This window comes from Bufo gargarizans, chromosome 2 (genome assembly GCF_014858855.1).
Source record: "Bufo gargarizans isolate SCDJY-AF-19 chromosome 2, ASM1485885v1, whole genome shotgun sequence".
NCBI classification, from domain to species: domain Eukaryota; kingdom Metazoa; phylum Chordata; class Amphibia; order Anura; family Bufonidae; genus Bufo; species Bufo gargarizans.
In genome coordinates, this window is record NC_058081.1 from 192,928,632 (window position 1) to 192,947,408 (window position 18,777).

Sequence of the window (18,777 nt, forward strand, 5' to 3'; positions counted from 1 at the left end):
AGATTGGCTGAAAAAGAAGAAATGGAGAGTCCTGGAATGGCCAAGTCAAAGTCCAGATTTGAATCCCATTGAGATGCTGTGGGGTGACTTGAAAAGGGCTGTACGTGCAAGAAACCCCTCAAACATCTCACAGCTGAAAAAGTTCTGCATTGAGGAGTGGGGTAAAATTTCCTCAGACCGATGTCGAAGACTGGTAGATGGCTACAAGAACCGTCTCACTGCAGTTATTTCAGCCAAAGGAGGTAACACTCGCTATTAGGGGCAAGGGTGTCCTATCTTTTTCCTCAGTTAGAATAGGCATTTTTGTAGAATGACATTTACAGAAGATCTTGAAAAGACTTTTCTTCAGTTTTCTTTGTTTAGTTGGATTACTTTAATCTCTCTGTATTGTTGAAACGGAGATGAAATAACCTTTTATTAAAAATGTTACAAAAAACCACATGCTTTCAAAGGGTGTCCTAATTTTTTCACATGACTGTAGATGGCTGCAAAGTATAGTGGTTAAAGAGCCTCTGTCAGCATTATCAATCCTATTAAACCAGGAATATTGCCTGGTAGAATTGATCATGCTGATCAAAATGATTTATGTCTTCTGACGCCTGCATTGTTGAGAATAAATTGGATGAGGTTAGAGAGCCTTTCTTTTGCTTCATAATGTTGAGATTATAGGTTAAAGTGGGCCGTACAACCAATTTTGAGCAAGTTTTAAAGAAGTAAACTTCAGATAGTTTGTTGCTTTTATATAGGCATACATTGCCCACAAATATCCAGCCTAAATAAATCTCTGTGTGTATGAGGCATCGTCTGAACCACTAGGTGCCTTAAGTGGGGATGATGATGTGCAGCTTCTTGAGTAGGATTTTTTTTTATCTTTCATGCAGAATCTAGTCACATTCAATTAACATTGGTAAGATTATATGGATATTTCCCTTGATTGAAGAAACAACGTACGCAGTGGCCCTTTTACCAAAACTCTCTACAAGACCAGAGCAAGTGTTGAGGATATATGGTATTGTTTGCACATTTATATCAAAGATTTTAAAGAATTTAGGTTTTGATAAAGAACTGTTGCTTTGTTCAACTATAATGGCATACATTTTGATGGCTTTCTCAGGTTGCTCTTCTGGGTAGACTTTGACCTGACACACCTTAGCGCAGCCTTTTGGACCAGTCTTTTTCCCACATACTTCCATGCATTAAGAGGAGAAAGTAATTGTAGTTAAATCTTGAACTTGTGGTTTAGCCTCTGGAGGATCTGCTTGCTTGATGCTGGAAGTAACCACTGATAGATCATAATATCTGTTGCTGTGTGGGTACATCAATGTGGTAGTTCAGAAGTGGTGCTAGCATGTGCAACTTGGAAGTTTTTGTTTTTAACGTAACATCGTAACATCAATGTAGCTAGTAGGTGGTATGGGTAATGATTGCTTTGGGCAGTAATCAGTATAATTAGCTGGATCTTTCAGTTATCCTGGGATGAAGCAGTCCAGATCAGTATCTTGGTGTAATGATTATTTGAGAACTTTAAGTGTAGCTAAGGCAGCTGTTTCTTCTTTTTCCATTTGGAGAAATTCTAAATAGACTTTCCTTTTGTCTTCTTTCTGTGCCATTTTTGCTCTCTATGCTTCTTCCTGTGCCATTTTTCCCCTAATCTGTTTTCTTCCTAGCTAAGAAGCTTCCAACATTAGTTTATTCTGCATTTTCACAGAATTCTATTAGTTTGTCACAATGCTGACCATCTGGAAGATGGAGATGTAAATTTGGCTGCAAATGTGCGATGTGGAGTTCTGCCTTCTCTCCTCTTTTACCTTGTTGATTCCCTTTATGTATTTAAAAGTTTCTATCATATCCCCTCTGTCTCGTCTTTCTTCCAAGCTATACATATTAAGGTCCTTTAATCTTTCCTGGAAAGTTTTATCCTGCAATCCATGTACCAGTTTAGTAGCTCTTCTCTGAACTCTCTCCAAAGTATCAATATCCTTCTGGAGATATGGTCTCCAGTACTGAGCACAATACTCCAAATGAGGTCTCACTAGTGCTCTGTAGAGCGGCATGAGCACCTCCCTCTTTCCACTGGTAATTCCTCTCCCTATACACCCAAGCATTCTGCTAGCATTTCCTGCTGCTCTATTACATTGTCTGCCTACCTTTAAGTCTTCTGAAATAATGTACTTTGCGGACAGTCGCTGATAGTGATCATAGGCAGCAGATCGACAATTCAAGAAAGATACTGTCTCTTTAACATAGAACTGCAGCTTGCTCACAGGTATAGAACTGTGGTTAGTATATATCCGTGATCTTTCACAAAGATTATGGACAGCTCTAAGCTTATTGCAGACTATGTGTATGCATGCAGACGGTGTAAACTTAGGCTTCCTGACTATGACTATACTTCCTTGACTATACTGTCACAGACGAATGTCAAACAAGTCTCTGTTGAATGGCCATCTTTGGTAGAAGCAATGGAAGATAGTGAACTTGTTATTATGCCTAGTGACACCAGTTCCATGTAGAACTCCAGTAAATGCAATAGATATGCAGTTAGGTAGTCTATTGACTGCACCTTGAGAAATGATGATACAGGTAAAAAGAAAATCCTCTCTCCTGCTCTATAATGTATGTCTGACAAACAGGAAAAGACTGAAGGGAAATGGGATGTGGGCTCATAAAAGAGGAAAAGTAACAGAATGAATCACATAATGAAATACAATACAACCAAAAATGACTTTGCAAAACTAAATATAAAAATGGGCACTAGATAGCAGTAAAGTAAAGTAGTTAAAGGGTTTCTGTCACCTGAAAAATGAGTATCAAGCTGGATGACATTAGCGATGTGCTAATGTCAGCTGAACATAACTATATTAGTGCCATCTCACTGCCTAAAGCCTTTATTGAGAAAAACTAACTTTTATAATATGCTAATTAGCCTCTAGGAGCATAGGGGGCGTTGAACCTGCTCCTAGAGACTCCGTTTGCCCACCTCTTTTCACCCCCTTCTTGACAGGGTCAGGGCAGAACTGCTCTCCTCCTGCCGGCCGTGTCTGCAGTGTGAATCTCGTGCCGTTCAGTATTCGGCGCAGGCACAGTGAGGAAAGTATGCTCGGCGGCTGCTGGCTTCCTCACTGCGCCTATGCCAAATACTGAACGGTGCGAGATTTACACTGAAGACACGGCCGGCGGGAGGAGAGCAGCGCTGCCCTGGCCCTGTCAATCAAAAGAAGGGAGTGAAAAGAGGTGGGCAAACGGAGCCTCTAGGAGGTTCAATGCCCCCCCTGCTCCTAGAGTCCTAGGGGCAGTGTGAGATTGAGAAACAGCTCTCATTGTTTGAACACTGTTTGTGTGTGGATTAATTTAAATTATCAGGGCTAATATTCTGCTGTTTAGCCACAAGATGCTGCTGTTTCTTAAGCATGGATAATAGACTGCATATATTTTAATATTCAAAGGAGGTGGGGTTTGAGTACTTGCTAGAAGAAGCAGCAGCCATCTTAGAAGCTAGATGAGACTGACGAACTGTGTGTGAGCAGAGCATCTAATGGATCCAGGTGTGACAGGACCCCTCAGTGACCACAGCTGCAGCTGAGTGAAGCTGATCGTTGTCCAAGACCCAGATCCTATACAGGGGAAGGAGGATTGTTTCTAGGAAGGCTGATAAGAGCTGAGGAACAAATCTGCATACCCTGCGGGACCTCATGTTTGCCGGAGAGACTGTTTGTTCGGTTCAGAGTTATCAGCGGATAAAGAGCAGACCCTGGTTGGTAAGATCATGCACGCACCTCACTGCAGTGTTGGCGCCTAGAGACTGAGACCAGGCCTGTAGTTAGCTAGTTATGGTCTCTGCTTTGTGTCAGGACTAAAGTGTTGCTACTGTTACTACAAGGACTCCATTACTTAAAGGGACATTGCACATTTGAGAGCTGATAAACACCCCCACAAACTCAATTCAGTTCAGCGTTTTGCTCAGCAGTAATACTCAGGCACGTGCTAACGGACTAGTTATGGGAGCTCCTGGGGAACCCACCGCGATACACATCTTATAGCAGGTCAAATGCTTGTTAGCCCAAAGTGTATGGTCAGCTTTAATGATTGCTCACTGCTATATGATTTTTCAGGCTCAGTAGAAAGATGATATAGAATCATCCTCTAGGGAGGGATTCTACTAGTACAGAAGTCTTTTATTTACACCACATTCCTCATTTAAGATTTTGTAAATGTAGATATCATACAGCATTCTGATGTTATATCTGCACGTCTCACCTCCTTCAAAGGTTCACTCAACTCGCCAAGAATACTTTCTTCATCAAACATTTTTCCTTGGTAGCGATGTTCATAGTAGTCATGGATCCGCTGACGCATATCAGCCGGGAGTTTATGAAACGACATGTATTGCTCCACTTGTTTGTACTGAAAATAAAGGGAAAATACATGTATATATGGTACTAGGTAGAAGATTCCCCTTTTCACAGATTTCTAAATTCATCAGTAATATTTCAATATATTCAAAGGCAACCTTCATTTCTGTTAGTAGAGCAAATTTATTTTAGGTAGTTCCTGATGAAAACAAGAAAAGAGAACCTTGGGTTTTGGAATGTGTTAGGCAAAGGATATCTAGACAAGTATTCTAGAACACAAGCATTATCCTTTAAATGCCATTAAAATACAGTATAATGTAATGTTAACCTATAAAATAATTCTCAAGTTCAACCAATCAAGAAATATTTTCTCAGACAACACAACCGTGACACAGTGGTCTAGTTAGCGCTGTAAATATCATCTCCTTGTGCCAGCTGTCTAGATTATAATATTTTAAATAAATGGTATTTCTAGTAAGAATTTTACAATAGCAGGAACAATAAATAGTAGGTTACATCTATTAACACCAGTAGGTATATAAGATAGAGTGCCGTGGCTATGCACTTACAAGACTTTCTTGCTGACATGGCTCATAAAACAATAGCGTATACAATAGTGTTGGTCAAGCACCAAAGTGCTTGTGTGCTCCAGTAGAACACTTCCCGATGCTTGGGTGCTCTACAGAGCACCCGAGCACAATCGAAGTCAATGGGAGAACCCGAGCATTAAACCAGGCCCTCCCTGCTCTGAAGAGGGGAGGGTTTCGGGACTCTAGTTTGGCTTAGGAGTCCCTGCTCTGACTCCATATATAGCTATGTCCATATATGGAGTCAGTGCTTGGGGACACCCAGTGTATTTAAATCTAATTTAGCCTCTATTTCTGAAAAGTTTCTGGTGGGATTCAAACTTACAATCTTCTACATTACAGCAAAGAATCTTATCCATTACACTATAGAGCTGCATGGCCAGTTACTTTTTTTTAAAAAAAAAAGGGACTTCTGCTGTATAGAAATACTTACTACTAGTAAGAAACTTTTCAGAAATAGAAGCTAAATTTAATTTAAATATATATATTCGTTTTTAGCCATAATATACAGTTGTGTTCAAAATTATTCAACCCCGACTGAAATTGAGTGTTTTGGCCAGTTTGACATTGATTTTTAATCATTTCAGTCATCTTGTTTACAATTAAATCAAAGAGGCACTTGTAAGTCAGACAAATATAACATAACATTTGAGAACATAATGAAATAACCACAAATGTCTTTTCTGTGCTCACATCATTATCAGTTTTATTCAACCCCCAAGTGACATTCAATCTTAGTACTTGGTACAACATCCTTTTCCAGTTATAACAGCTTTTAAACGTGAAGCATAGCTTGACACAAGTGTCTTGCAGCGATCTACGGGTATCTTCGCCCATTATTCATGGGCAAAAGCCTCCAGTTCAGTCACATTCTTAGGCTTGCGCGCAGCAACTGCTTTCTTTAAGTCCCACCAGAGGTTCTCAATCGGATTTAAGTCTGGTGACCGCGATGGCCACTTCAAAATGTTCCAGCCTTTAATCTGCAACCATGCTCTAGTGGACTTGGAGGTATGCTTGGGATCATTGTCCTGTTGAAAAGTCCAACGTCTCCCAAGCCTGCATCACATTTTCATCCAATATCTCCTGGTACTGAAGAGAATTCATGGTACCTTGCACACGCTGAAGCTTCCCTGTACCTGTAGAAGCAAAACAGTCCCAAAGCATGATTGACCCCCCGCCATGCTTCACAGTAGGCAAGGTGTTCTTTTCTTCATAGGCCTTGTTCTTCCTCCTCCAAACATAGCGTTGATCCATGGGCCCAAACAGTTCTAATTTTGTTTCATCAGTCCACAGAACACTATCCCAAAACTTTTGTGGTTTGTCCACATGACATTTGGCATACTGCAGTCGACTCTTCTTATTCTTTGGAGACAGCAAGGGAGTTCTGGCATGGAGGCCTTCATTACGCAGTGTGCGCCTTATTGTCTGAGCTGAAACTTCAGTACCCACATCTGACAAATCTTTTTTCAGTTCCTCAGCAGTCACACGGGGACTTTTCTCCACTTTGCGCTTCAGGTAGCGCACAGCAGTCGAAGTCAGCATCTTCTTTCTGCCACGACCAGGTAGCGTTTCAACAGTGCCCTTTGCCTTGAATTTGCGAATGATGCTTCCTATGGTGTCTCTTGGTATGTTTAAAATCTTTGCAATCTTCTTATAGCCATTGCCCTTCCTGTGAAGAGAAATCACCTCTTCTCTTGTCTTCCTGGACCATTCACTTGACTTCACCATGTTTGTAAGCACACCAGTAAATGTCTAGAAGGAGCTGAGTATCAAAGTCCTTTTAAATCTGCCTAATTGGTGCTTATTATGCTTGATTGCTGCTCCTTGACATCCACAGGTGTTTTCAATACCTGATCGAAAACACTTGAATGAACCTCTGTTCTTAAGAGTGGTAGTCTTTAAGGGGTTGAATAATTGTGTCAATGAAGGAATCGCAAAAAAAAACATTTAATACTGTATTACAAAAACAATTGATGTCATTTTAGTTGCATTTGGTTCTTTAAAAAGTCCTTGTAAGATTTCATTCTGAACACAATTACAAATGTACACAAAATTCCCTAAAACCCTTTACAGCATTGGGGGTTGAATAATTTTGAACACAACTGTATTTACATATATTATTATATATTTAGAATATATAATTATTATAATATATGTAAATATATTATGGCTAAAACATCAGTAGTAGTTTCCCACATATTATGCATTTATATATATCAGAAGTTATATATATATGCTTGAAAATGGTCCCAACAAGTGGACCGAAACGTTGCACGCATGGGTGAATAAAAGGATCTCACTATTTTCACCTATTGGAAGTGCTGCGGTATGTTTTATTTTTATCGATTTATCACTTTGGTTATAACCACATTATTTTAGTTTTTTAGTTTCCTCCACCTAAAAGATTTCAGTTCGTTTTTTAGTTGAGTGGTACAGTTTATAGGTCACATTAAAGGTGGAAAAATTTGTGAAATGATTTATCTTTGTCTCATGTTTTTACAGCACAGAAACCTGACATTTTAACAGGGGTGTGTAGACTTTTTATATCCACTGTATATAACATAGGTCAGCGAGGATGCAATGGTTTGGTAGGCATATATTTCAGATCTAGTTTAAGAGTTCTTGAGTAGTTCCATCGATTTTATGTCTGCAAGGTGCTGATTAAGGGTGGAATATTTCTCCAAAAAATAAGTATGCAAGTAGTGGCAGTATTGTATTCAATCCCTGATTAATCAGGCATTAAACTGGGGTCCGGTAGGGGGAGAATAAAGAGCATCCCCAAATTATATGGGAAAGTGAACCATCCACGGAGCCATAGGTGGAGAAGGGTTGCATGCAGTGAAGTATGGTCAATACATTAAAGAGAATCTGTCACTAGCGACCTCCCTATCCAACTGTTTGCATAGACACATAGCTGTGGTTCACCTGATTAATACACTGTTATTATTTTATTAATCCGAGACTCTGTTCCCGAGTTATGATACTTTTTCCTTAATATGCAAATTAAGCCTTTGGTGCAGGTAATTTGGAAGAAGGTCTCAGAATCAAGTAGGGTCCATGTTAAAATCGCTTCTTTATTTGGACATCATACAGACATGACAGACTGCCACACAGTACAACAGATTGGCGTTGACGCGTTTCGGGTACTGAGACCCTTAGTTGTAACGTTGTTGCACAGTGAGATACCCCAATATAAAGGGAAAAGATAGCCATTCCCCCCTACAATCCATGGGAGGCGGCATTGATCCCATTGGTCGTCTCACTGTGCATCACACCTTAGTTGCCACCCATTCATTACCAAGTTGATGCATTGCAGACTGTGCTGGGACTTAACAAAAGTTAACCCTTGAGGACTCTGGTCCAAATTCTGTGAACATTCACTAAAAAAAAAAAAAAAAAAAAAAAAAAAAGGGGGGGGGGGGGGAAACAGGTGAAAGTCCCAAAAAAAACCGCACAGTGTGAACACACCAACTCGTGTAACATATAAAAACATATATTGTACAAAACCAAAACAGCCTTCACATTAACCCCATAGGGACACAGCCTTATTTCACCTTAAGGACCAGGCCATTTTTTGCAAATCTGACCAGTGTCACTTTAAGTGCACATAACTTTAAAACGCTTTGACTTATCCAGGCCGTTCTGAGATTGTTTTTTCGTCACATATTGTACTTCATGACAGTGGTAAAATGAAGTCAAAAAAATTATTTTTTTTGCACAAAATAATACCTAATTTACCCCAAAATTGCAAAAATTAGCAAATTTCAAAGTTTCAGTTTCTCTACTTCTGTAATACATAGTAATACCCCCAAAAATTGTGATGACTTTACATTCCCCATATGTCTACTTCATGTTTGTAGCATTTTGGGAATGATATTTTATTTTTTGGGGATGTTACAAGGCTTAGAAGTTTAGAAGCAAATTTTGAAATTTTTCAGAAATCTTCAAAATCCCACTTTTTATGGACCAGTTCAGGTTTGAAGTCATATTGTGAGGCTTAGATAATAGAAACCTCCCAAAAATGACCCCATCTAAGAAACTACACCCCTCAAGGTATTCAAAACTGATTTTACATACGTCGTTAACCCTTTAGGTGTTGCACAGGAGTTATTGGCAAATGGGGAAGAAATTTGAGAATTTCATTTTTTTGTCTAATTTTCCATTTTAACCCATTTTTTCCACTAACAAAGCAAGGGTTAACAGCCAAACAAGACTGTATCTTTATTGCCCTGACTCTGCCGTTTACAGAAACACCCAATATGTGGCCGTAAACTACTGTACGGCCACACAGCGGGGCGTAGAGTGAAAGGTGCGCCGTATGGTTTTTGGAAGGCTGATTTTTATGGACTGGTTTATTTACACCATGTCCCATTTGAAGCCCCCTGATGCACCCCTGGAGTAGAAACTCCCTAAAAGTGACCCCATCTAAGAAAGTACACCCCTCAAGGTATTCAAAACTGATTTTATATACGTCGTTAACCCTTTAGGTGTTGCGCAAGAGTTATTGACAAATGGGGATGAAATTTGAGAATTAGATTTTTTTGTCTAATTTTCCATTTTAACCCATTTTTTCCACTAACAAAGCAAGGGTTAACAGCCAAACAAGACTGTATCTTTATTGCCCTGACTCTGCCGTTTACAGAAACACCCAATATGTGGCCGTAAACTACTGTACGGCCACACAGCGGGGCGTAGAGTGAAAGGTGCGCCGTATGGTTTTTGGAAGGCTGATTTTTATGGACTGGTTTATTTACACCATGTCCCATTTGAAGCCCCCTGATGCACCCCTGGAGTAGAAACTCCCTAAAAGTGACACCATCTAAGAAAGTACACCCCTCAAGGTATTCAAAACTGATTTTATATACGTCGTTAACCCTTTAGGTGTTGCGCAAGAGTTATTGACAAATGGGGATGAAATTTGAGAATTAGATTTTTTTGTCTAATTTTCCATTTTAACCCATTTTTTCCACTAACAAAGCAAGGGTTAACAGCCAAACAAGACTGTATCTTTATTGCCCTGACTCTGCCGTTTACAGAAACACCCAATATGTGGCCGTAAACTACTGTACGGCCACACAGCGGGGCATAGAGTGAAAGGTGCGCCGTTTGGTTTTTGGAGGGCTGATTTTTATGGACCGGTTTATTTACACCGTGTCCTGTTTCAACCCCCCTGATGCACCCCTGGAGTAGAAACTCCCTAAAAGTGACCCCATCTAAGAAAGTACACCCCTCAAGGTATTCAAAACTGATTTTATATACGTCGTTAACCCTTTAGGTGTTGCGCAAGAGTTATTGACAAATGGGGATGAAATTTGAGAATTAGATTTTTTTGTCTAATTTTCCATTTTAACCCATTTTTTCCACTAACAAAGCAAGGGTTAACAGCCAAACAAGACAGTATCTTTATTGCCCTGACTCTGCCGTTTACAGAAACACCCAATATGTGGCCGTAAACTACTGTACGGCCACACAGCGGGGCGTAGAGGGAAAGGTGCGCCGTTTGGTTTTTGGAGGGCTGATTTTTATGGACCGGTTTATTTACACCGTGTCCTGTTTCAACCCCCCTGATGCACCCCTGGAGTAGAAACTCCCTAAAAGTGACCCCATTTTGGAAACTATGGGATAAGGTGGCATTATTTGGGGGACTATTTTTAGGGTACATATGATTTTTGGTTGCTCTATATTACATTTTTGTGAGGCAAGGTTACCAAAAATTGAGATTCTGAAATTTCATCTCCATTTGCCATTAACTGTTGAGGAACACCTAAAGGGTTAATAAAGTTTGTATAATCAGTTTTGAATACCTTGAGGGGTGTAGTTTCTTAGATGGGGTCACTTTTAGGGAGTTTTTACTCTAGGGGGGCATCAGGGGGGCTTCAAAAGGGACATGGTGTCAATAAAAAAGGCCATCAAAATCGGCCTTCCAGAAACCATGTCGGTCCTTTCCTTTTGCGGCCTCCCTTTTACTGATACAGCAGTTTACGACCACAAATATGGCATTTCTGTAAACTGCAGTATCAGGGTAATAAATATTAACTTTTGTTTGGTTGTTAACCCTTGTTTTGTTACCGAAAAAAACGGATTGAAATGAAAAAGTGGCAAAAATGGAGTTTTTGGCACTGTTTTCATTTTTTTTTTTTAACCGTGTTAATCTGGGGGGTTGGGTCATGGGATATTTTTATAGAGGAGATTCTTACGGACGCGGCGATACCTAATAAGTCTACTTTTTTTTATAATTATTTAGGTTTTTGACTATATTATCCTTTTTGATACCCAAACATTTTTTTGGTATCTCTAAAGTCTAGGTGTCATTTTTTTTATTTATTTTTTATCTGATTATCTTATGTGGGGGCTCATTTTTTGCGGGACGAGCGGACGGTTTTTCTGGCACTATTTTGGGGGCTATATGACTTTTTGATCGCTTGCTATTAAATTTTTTGTTATGTTTGGTGACAAAAAAAAATCTTTTTTGCACTTTTTTTTTTTTTTTTGGACCGTGTTAATCTGGGGGGGTTGGATCATGGGGTATTTTTATAGAGGAGATTATTACCGACGCGGCGATACCTAATATGTCTACTTTTAATAAATTATAGTTTTTTTGGGTGTCTCAAGTCTGAGAACCCTTTTTTTTTTTATCCCATGTCAGTCCTAAATTGGGATATAAATTTAGTACTCCATGGAAGTGTGATACTCCCTGAAGCAACCAATAATGCAGAGGCCCGGATGATCGGGGCACGTGTCACATTGAGTTGTGGTGTCCTTCCGTATCCCCCTCCTGTGACACACTCTGCACCTTTTTTGGGTTCGTCCCTTCTTTCCAGTATGGGGGACCACACCTGGAAAGTGTTGGCCAGGGACGATCCGGGCGCCTCCAGTTCCCGAGGTACTCCGGCCTGCTCTTTCCCGGTCCGAAAAGATCAGGTCTTTGAGGACTGCCTCATAGAATTGGAGGAATGTCCCTGTGCTGCCAGCGCTTCGGGATAGTACAAAAGAGTTGTACATGGCAACCTGCACCAAGTAGACCGCAACTTTTTTGTACCATGCCCGGGTTTTGCGCATGGCGTTATATGGCTTGAGGACTTGATCAGAGAGATCAACTCCTCCCATATACCGATTGTAGGCGACGATACAATCGGGCTTGAGGACCGTTGCCGCGGTACCTCGCACAGGGACAGGGGTGATGCCGTTACCATGAATTGTGGACAGCATAAGGACATCCCTCTTGTCCTTATACCTGACCAGCAACAGGTTTCCAGTGGTAAGGGCACGGGTCTCACCCCTGGGGATAGGTACCTGGAGGGGGAGGGCAGGGAGGCCGCGTTGATTTTTCCGCACGGTCCCACAAGCGAACGTGGATCTGGCGGCAAGGGACTGGAACAAGGGGATACTGGTATAAAAGTTATCCACGTAAAGGTGGTAACCCTTATCCAGCAGTGGGAACATAAGGTCCCACACAAGTTTCCCGGTAACACCCAGAGTGGGGGGACATTCTGGGGGTTGAATCCGGGAATCTCGCCCCTCGTATATACGAAATTTGTAAGTGTACCCTGAGGTACTCTCACAAATTTTGTATAGCTTCACGCCATACCTCGCTCGCTTGGTGGGCACATACTGGCGGAAAATTAGTCTCCCCTTGAACGCAATGAGAGACTCATCAACCGCGACCTCTCTTCCAGGTACATAGGCCTCCATGAATTTGGCCCCAAAGTGATCGATGACCGGCCGTATCTTGTACAGACGGTCATGGGCAGGATCACCTCGGGGGGGACATGCTGCATTATCGGAATAATGCAGACATTTCCGAATGGCCTCAAACCGGGAGCGTGTCATGGCTGTACTGTAAAGTGGGGTCTGGTATAGGACGTCCCCACTCCAGTACAGCCTGACACTGGGTTTCTTGACCAGGCCCATATGCAGCACGAGGCCCCAAAATATCCTCATTTCGGCTGCACTGACCGGCGTCCAGCCACCGGGCCTGGCCAAAAAGGAGCCCGGGTGTTGAGCGACGAACTGTTGGGCGTACAGATTCGTCTGCTCCACCATCAGATTTACCAGTGGGTCACTGAAAAAATGACGAAAAAAGTCATATTCAGTGTAGCCCACTGTGGAAATCTGGATTCCTGATTGGCCTACAAAATCAGGAATCACGGGCTCGTATCGCTCTGGGCTACACCAGACAAATTCACCGGCAGGGTGCTCCGGTGGATTTAACTGGTGGGCCGGGAAACCAGTACGAGCCCCAGAGCTGCTCGTACTAGGCTGGGCCACAGGGTCCCTAACATGGCGGTCCCCTTGCTCCGCCTGGCGGCGTCTCCGCCGCCTTGGGGGCTCATCATCATCGCTAGATGATGAGGAGGATGCGGATGACAACAGGAATGTGGGGTCATCCTCATCCTCACTGGGACTCTCGGATTCGGAGGCAAGCTGGGCGTATGCCTCCTCGGCCGAGAACGTCCAGCGGGCCATAGGGGAGTGTGTGTCTGCGTGTATATGTGCGTGTGTGTAACTTTTTATTTTGTGTGCGTGTGTGTGGGGGCACGGGTGTTCACGAACTCACCCTAAAACTAAAAAAATAAAAAAATAAACTGACTAAAAAAAAGGCCAAAAAATGTGGAAAAAAAAATTCAAAACCGCTGATCAACCGTCCGAAGTTGATCAGCGGTGGGGTGTGCGATGCGCTAACAGTGGCCGGACACTAAGAGTGCCGGCCACAGTCAGCGTACACAAAAAAAAATAAAAAATCCTGCACCCCAAAAAAGTGGGGGGGGGGGGAGGGGGGGCAGGGGGGGGGGCAAGTGGCAGCACCCCTGGGGGGTCTAGGGTCACACAGCTGTGCTGTGGACCCCAGACACCCTAACTAGGGTGATGCAATGAAAAGTGAAAAAAACTAACTTTCCCTTTTTTTCCCTGCCTAACCCAAACTTTCCCTAGCTGTCCCTATGTACCTGATGGGGGGTGCTGGTGGCAGAGATCGGGTCCTGGGGGCACAGATCGGGTGCAGGCAGCGGCAGCAGACACGTGCAGGCAGCTCCTCTCTCCTCCGGCTCCGGAACACAAAAGGAGGAGGAGAGGAGCGCCTGCCTCTTTTGAATCTGCCGCCGGACCGCCCACTGACCAATCAGAAAGCGATCCTGAGTGGTGATGTCACCATCACCACTCAGGATCGCTGGATGGTGATTGGTGGAGTGAAATCACACCACCATCACCATCCTGTTCCGGGTTATCGGGTCTTCAGAGACCCGAATAACCCGGAAACGCAGAAAACCGCAGGTCTGAATTGACCTGCGGTTTTCTGCGATCGCCGACATGGGGGGGTCACAGGACCCCCCGGCGCATTTGCCCCAGGTGCCTGCTCAATGATTTGAGCAGGCACCGGGTTCCGATCACCGCCCGCCGAGCGGCGGTGATCGGAACCATTCATGACGTACCGGTACGTCATGTGTCCTTAAGTACCAGGACATCATGACGTACCGGTACGTCATGTGTCCTTAAGAGTAGAGTTGAGCGAACACCTGGATGTTCGGGTTCGAGAAGTTCGGCCGAACATCCCGGAAATGTTCGGGTTCGGGATCCGAACCCGATCCGAACTTCGTCCCGAACCCGAACCCCATTGAAGTCAATGGGGACCCGAACTTTTCGGCACTAAAAAGGCTGTAAAACAGCCCAGGAAAGAGCTAGAGGGCTGCAAAAGGCAGCAACATGTAGGTAAATCCCCTGCAAACAAATGTGGATAGGGAAATGAATTAAAATAAAAATTAAATAAATAAAAATTAACCAAAATCAATTGGAGAGAGGTTCCATAGCAGAGAATCTGGCTTCCCGTCACCCACCACTGGAACAGTCCATTCTCAGATATTTAGGCCCCGGCACCCAGGCAGAGGAGAGAGGTCCCGTAACAGAGAATCTGTCTTCATGTCAGCAGAGAATTAGTCTGCATGTCATAGCAGAGAATGAGGCTTCACGTCAGCCACCACTGCAACAGTCCATTGGCATATATTTAGGCCCAGCACCCAGGCAGAGGAGGGAGGTCCCGTAACAGAGAATCTGTCTTCATGTCAGCAGAGAATTAGTCTGCATGTCATAGCAGAGAATGAGGCTTCACGTCAGCCACCACTGCAACAGTCCATTGGCATATATTTAGGCCCAGCACACACACAGGCAGAGGAGAGAGGTCCCGTAACAGAGAATCTGGCTTCATGTCAGCAGAGAATCAGTCTGCATGTCATAGCAGAGAATGAGGCTTCACGTCAGCCACCACTGCAACAGTCCATTGGCATATATTTAGGCCCAGCACACACACAGGCAGAGGAGAGAGGTCCCGTAACAGAGGATCTGGCTTCATGTCAGCAGAGAATCAGTCTGCATGTCATAGCAGAGAATCAGGCTTCACGTCAGCCACCACTGCAACAGTCCATTGTCATAAATTTAGGCCCAGCACCCAGGCAGAGGAGAGAGGTCCCGTAACAGACAATCTGGCTTCATGTCAGCAGAGAATTAGTCTGCATGTCATAGCAGAGAATGAGGCTTCACGTCAGCCACCACTGCAACAGTCCATTGGCATATATTTAGGCCTAGCACACAGGCAGAGGAGAGAGGTCCCGTAACAGACAATCTGGCTTCATGTCAGCAGAGAATCAGTCTGCATGTCATAGCAGAGAATGAGGCTTCACGTCACCCACCACTGCAACAGTCCATTGGCATATATTTAGGCCTAGCACACAGGCAGAGCAGAGAGGTCCCGTAACAGACAATCTGGCTTCATGACAGCAGAGAATCAGTCTGCATGTCATAGCAGAGAATGAGGCTTCACGTCACCCACCACTGCAACAGTCCATTGGCATATATTTAGGCCTAGCACACAGGCAGAGCAGAGAGGTCCCGTAACAGACGATCTGGCTTCATGTCAGCAGAGAATCAGTCTGCATGTCATAGCAGAGAATGAGGCTTCACGTCAGCCACCACTGCAACAGTCCATTGGCATATATTTAGGCCTAGCACACAGGCAGAGGAGAGAGGTCCCGTAACAGACAATCTGGCTTCATGTCAGCAGAGAATCAGTCTGCATGTCATAGCAGAGAATGAGGCTTCACGTCAGCCACCACTGCAACAGTCCATTGGCATATATTTAGGCCCAGCACCCAGGCAGAGGAGGGAGGTCCCGTAACAGACAATCTGGCTTCATGTCAGCAGAGAATCAGTCTGCATGTCATAGCAGAGAATGAGGCTTCACGTCACCCACCACTGCAACAGTCCATTGGCATATATTTAGGCCCAGCACCCAGGCAGAGGAGGGAGGTCCCGTAACAGAGAATCTGTCTTCATGTCAGCAGAGAATTAGTCTGCATGTCATAGCAGAGAATGAGGCTTCACGTCAGCCACCACTGCAACAGTCCATTGGCATATATTTAGGCCCAGCACCCAGGCAGAGGAGGGAGGTCCCGTAACAGAGAATCTGTCTTCATGTCAGCAGAGAATTAGTCTGCATGTCATAGCAGAGAATGAGGCTTCACGTCAGCCACCACTGCAACAGTCCATTGGCATATATTTAGGCCCAGCACACACACAGGCAGAGGAGAGAGGTCCCGTAACAGACAATCTGGCTTCATGTCAGCAGAGAATTAGTCTGCATGTCATAGCAGAGAATGAGGCTTCACGTCAGCCACCACTGCAACAGTCCATTGGCATATATTTAGGCCCAGCACACACACAGGCAGAGGAGAGAGGTCCCGTAACAGAGAATCTGTCTTCATGTCAGCAGAGAATTAGTCTGCATGTCATAGCAGAGAATGAGGCTTCACGTCAGCCACCACTGCAACAGTCCATTGGCATATATTTAGGCCCAGCACACACACAGGCAGAGGAGAGAGGTCCCGTAACAGACAATCTGGCTTCATGTCAGCAGAGAATTAGTCTGCATGTCATAGCAGAGAATGAGGCTTCACGTCAGCCACCACTGCAACAGTCCATTGGCATATATTTAGGCCCAGCACACACACAGGCAGAGGAGAGAGGTCCCGTAACAGAGAATCTGTCTTCATGTCAGCAGAGAATTAGTCTGCATGTCATAGCAGAGAATCAGGCTTCACGTCACCCACCACTGCAACAGTCCATTGGCATATATTTAGGCCCAGCACCCAGGCAGAGGAGGGAGGTCCCGTAACAGAGAATCTGTCTTCATGTCAGCAGAGAATTAGTCTGCATGTCATAGCAGAGAATGAGGCTTCACGTCACCCACCACTGCAACAGTCCATTGGCATATATTTAGGCCTAGCACACAGGCAGAGGAGAGGTTCATTCAACTTTGGGTAGCCTCGCAATATAATGGTAAAATGAAAATAAAAATAGGATTGAATGAGGAAGTGCCCTGGAGTCCAATAATATATGGTTATGGGGAGGTAGTTAATGTCTAATCTGGACAAGGGACGGACAGGTCCTGTGGGATCCATGCCTGGTTCATTTTTATGAACGTCAGCTTGTCCACATTGGCTGTAGACAGGCGGCTGCGTTTCTCTGTAATGACGCCCCCTGCCGTGCTGAATACACGTTCAGACAAAACGCTGGCTGCCGGGCAGGCCAGCACCTCCAAGGCATAAAAGGCTAGCTCTGGCCACGTGGACAATTTAGAGACCCAGAAGTTGAATGGGGCCGAACCATCAGTCAGTACGTGGAGGGGTGTGCACACGTACTGTTCCACCATGTTAGTGAAATGTTGCCTCCTGCTAACACGTTGCGTATCAGGTGGTGGTGCAGTTAGCTGTGGCGTGTTGACAAAAGTTTTCCACATCTCTGCCATGCTAACCCTGCCCTCAGAGGAGCTGGCCGTGACACAGCTGCCTTGGCGACCTCTTGCTCCTCCTCTGCCTTGGCCTTGGGCTTCCACTTGTTCCCCTGTGACATTTGGGAATGCTCTCAGTAGCGCGTCTACCAACGTGCGCTTGTACTCGCGCATCTTCCTATCACGCTCCAGTGCAGGAAGTAAGGTGGGCACATTGTCTTTGTAGCGTGGATCCAGCAGGGTGGCAACCCAGTAGTCCGCACAGGTTAAAATGTGGGCAACTCTGCTGTCGTTGCGCAGGCACTGCAGCATGTAGTCGCTCATGTGTGCCAGGCTGCCCAGGGGTAAGGACAAGCTGTCCTCTGTGGGAGGCGTATCGTCATCGTCCTGCCTTTCCCCCCAGCCACGCACCAGTGATGGACCCGAGCTGCGTTGGGTGCCACCCCGCTGTGACCATGCTTCATCCTCATCCTCCTCCACCTCCTCCTCATCCTCGTCCTCCTCGTCCTCCAGTAGTGGGCCCTGGCTGGCCACATTTGTACCTGGCCTCTGCTGTTGCCAAAAACCTCCCTCTGAGTCACTTCGAAGAGACTGGCCTGAAAGTGCTAAAAATGACCCCTCTTCCTCCTCCTCCTCCTCCTCCTGGGCCACCTCCTCTTCCATCATCGCCCTAAGTGTTTTCTCAAGGAGACATAGAAGTGGTATTGTAACGCTGATAACGGTGTCATCGCCACTGGCCATGTTGGTGGAGTACTCGAAACAGCGCAACAGGGCACACAGGTCTCGCATGGAGGCCCAGTCATTGGTGGTGAAGTGGTGCTGTTCTGTAGTGCGACTGACCCGTGCGTGCTGCAGCTGAAACTCCACTATGGCCTGCTGCTGCTCGCACAGTCTGTCCAGCATGTGCAAGGTGGAGTTCCACCTGGTGGGCACGTCGCATATGAGGCGGTGAGCGGGAAGGCCGAAGTTACGCTGTAGCGCAGACAGGCGAGCAGCAGCAGGATGTGAACGCCGGAAGCGCGAACAGACGGCCCGCACTTTATGCAGCAGCTCTGACATGTCG

At 44.7% G+C, this 18,777-nt stretch overlaps 1 protein-coding gene across 1 annotated transcript in view; it reads right to left on the reverse strand.

Moving 5' to 3' along the window:
- The window catches only part of HCN4 (hyperpolarization activated cyclic nucleotide gated potassium channel 4), a 236,513-nt gene that overhangs the window by 16,782 nt on the left and 200,954 nt on the right, over window positions 1–18,777 (reverse strand). Inside the window, exon 5 of the mRNA XM_044283362.1 lies at window positions 4,258–4,404. Within this exon, the coding sequence (XP_044139297.1) occupies window positions 4,258–4,404 (147 nt within the window). The remainder of the gene's footprint in view (window positions 1–4,257; window positions 4,405–18,777) is intronic.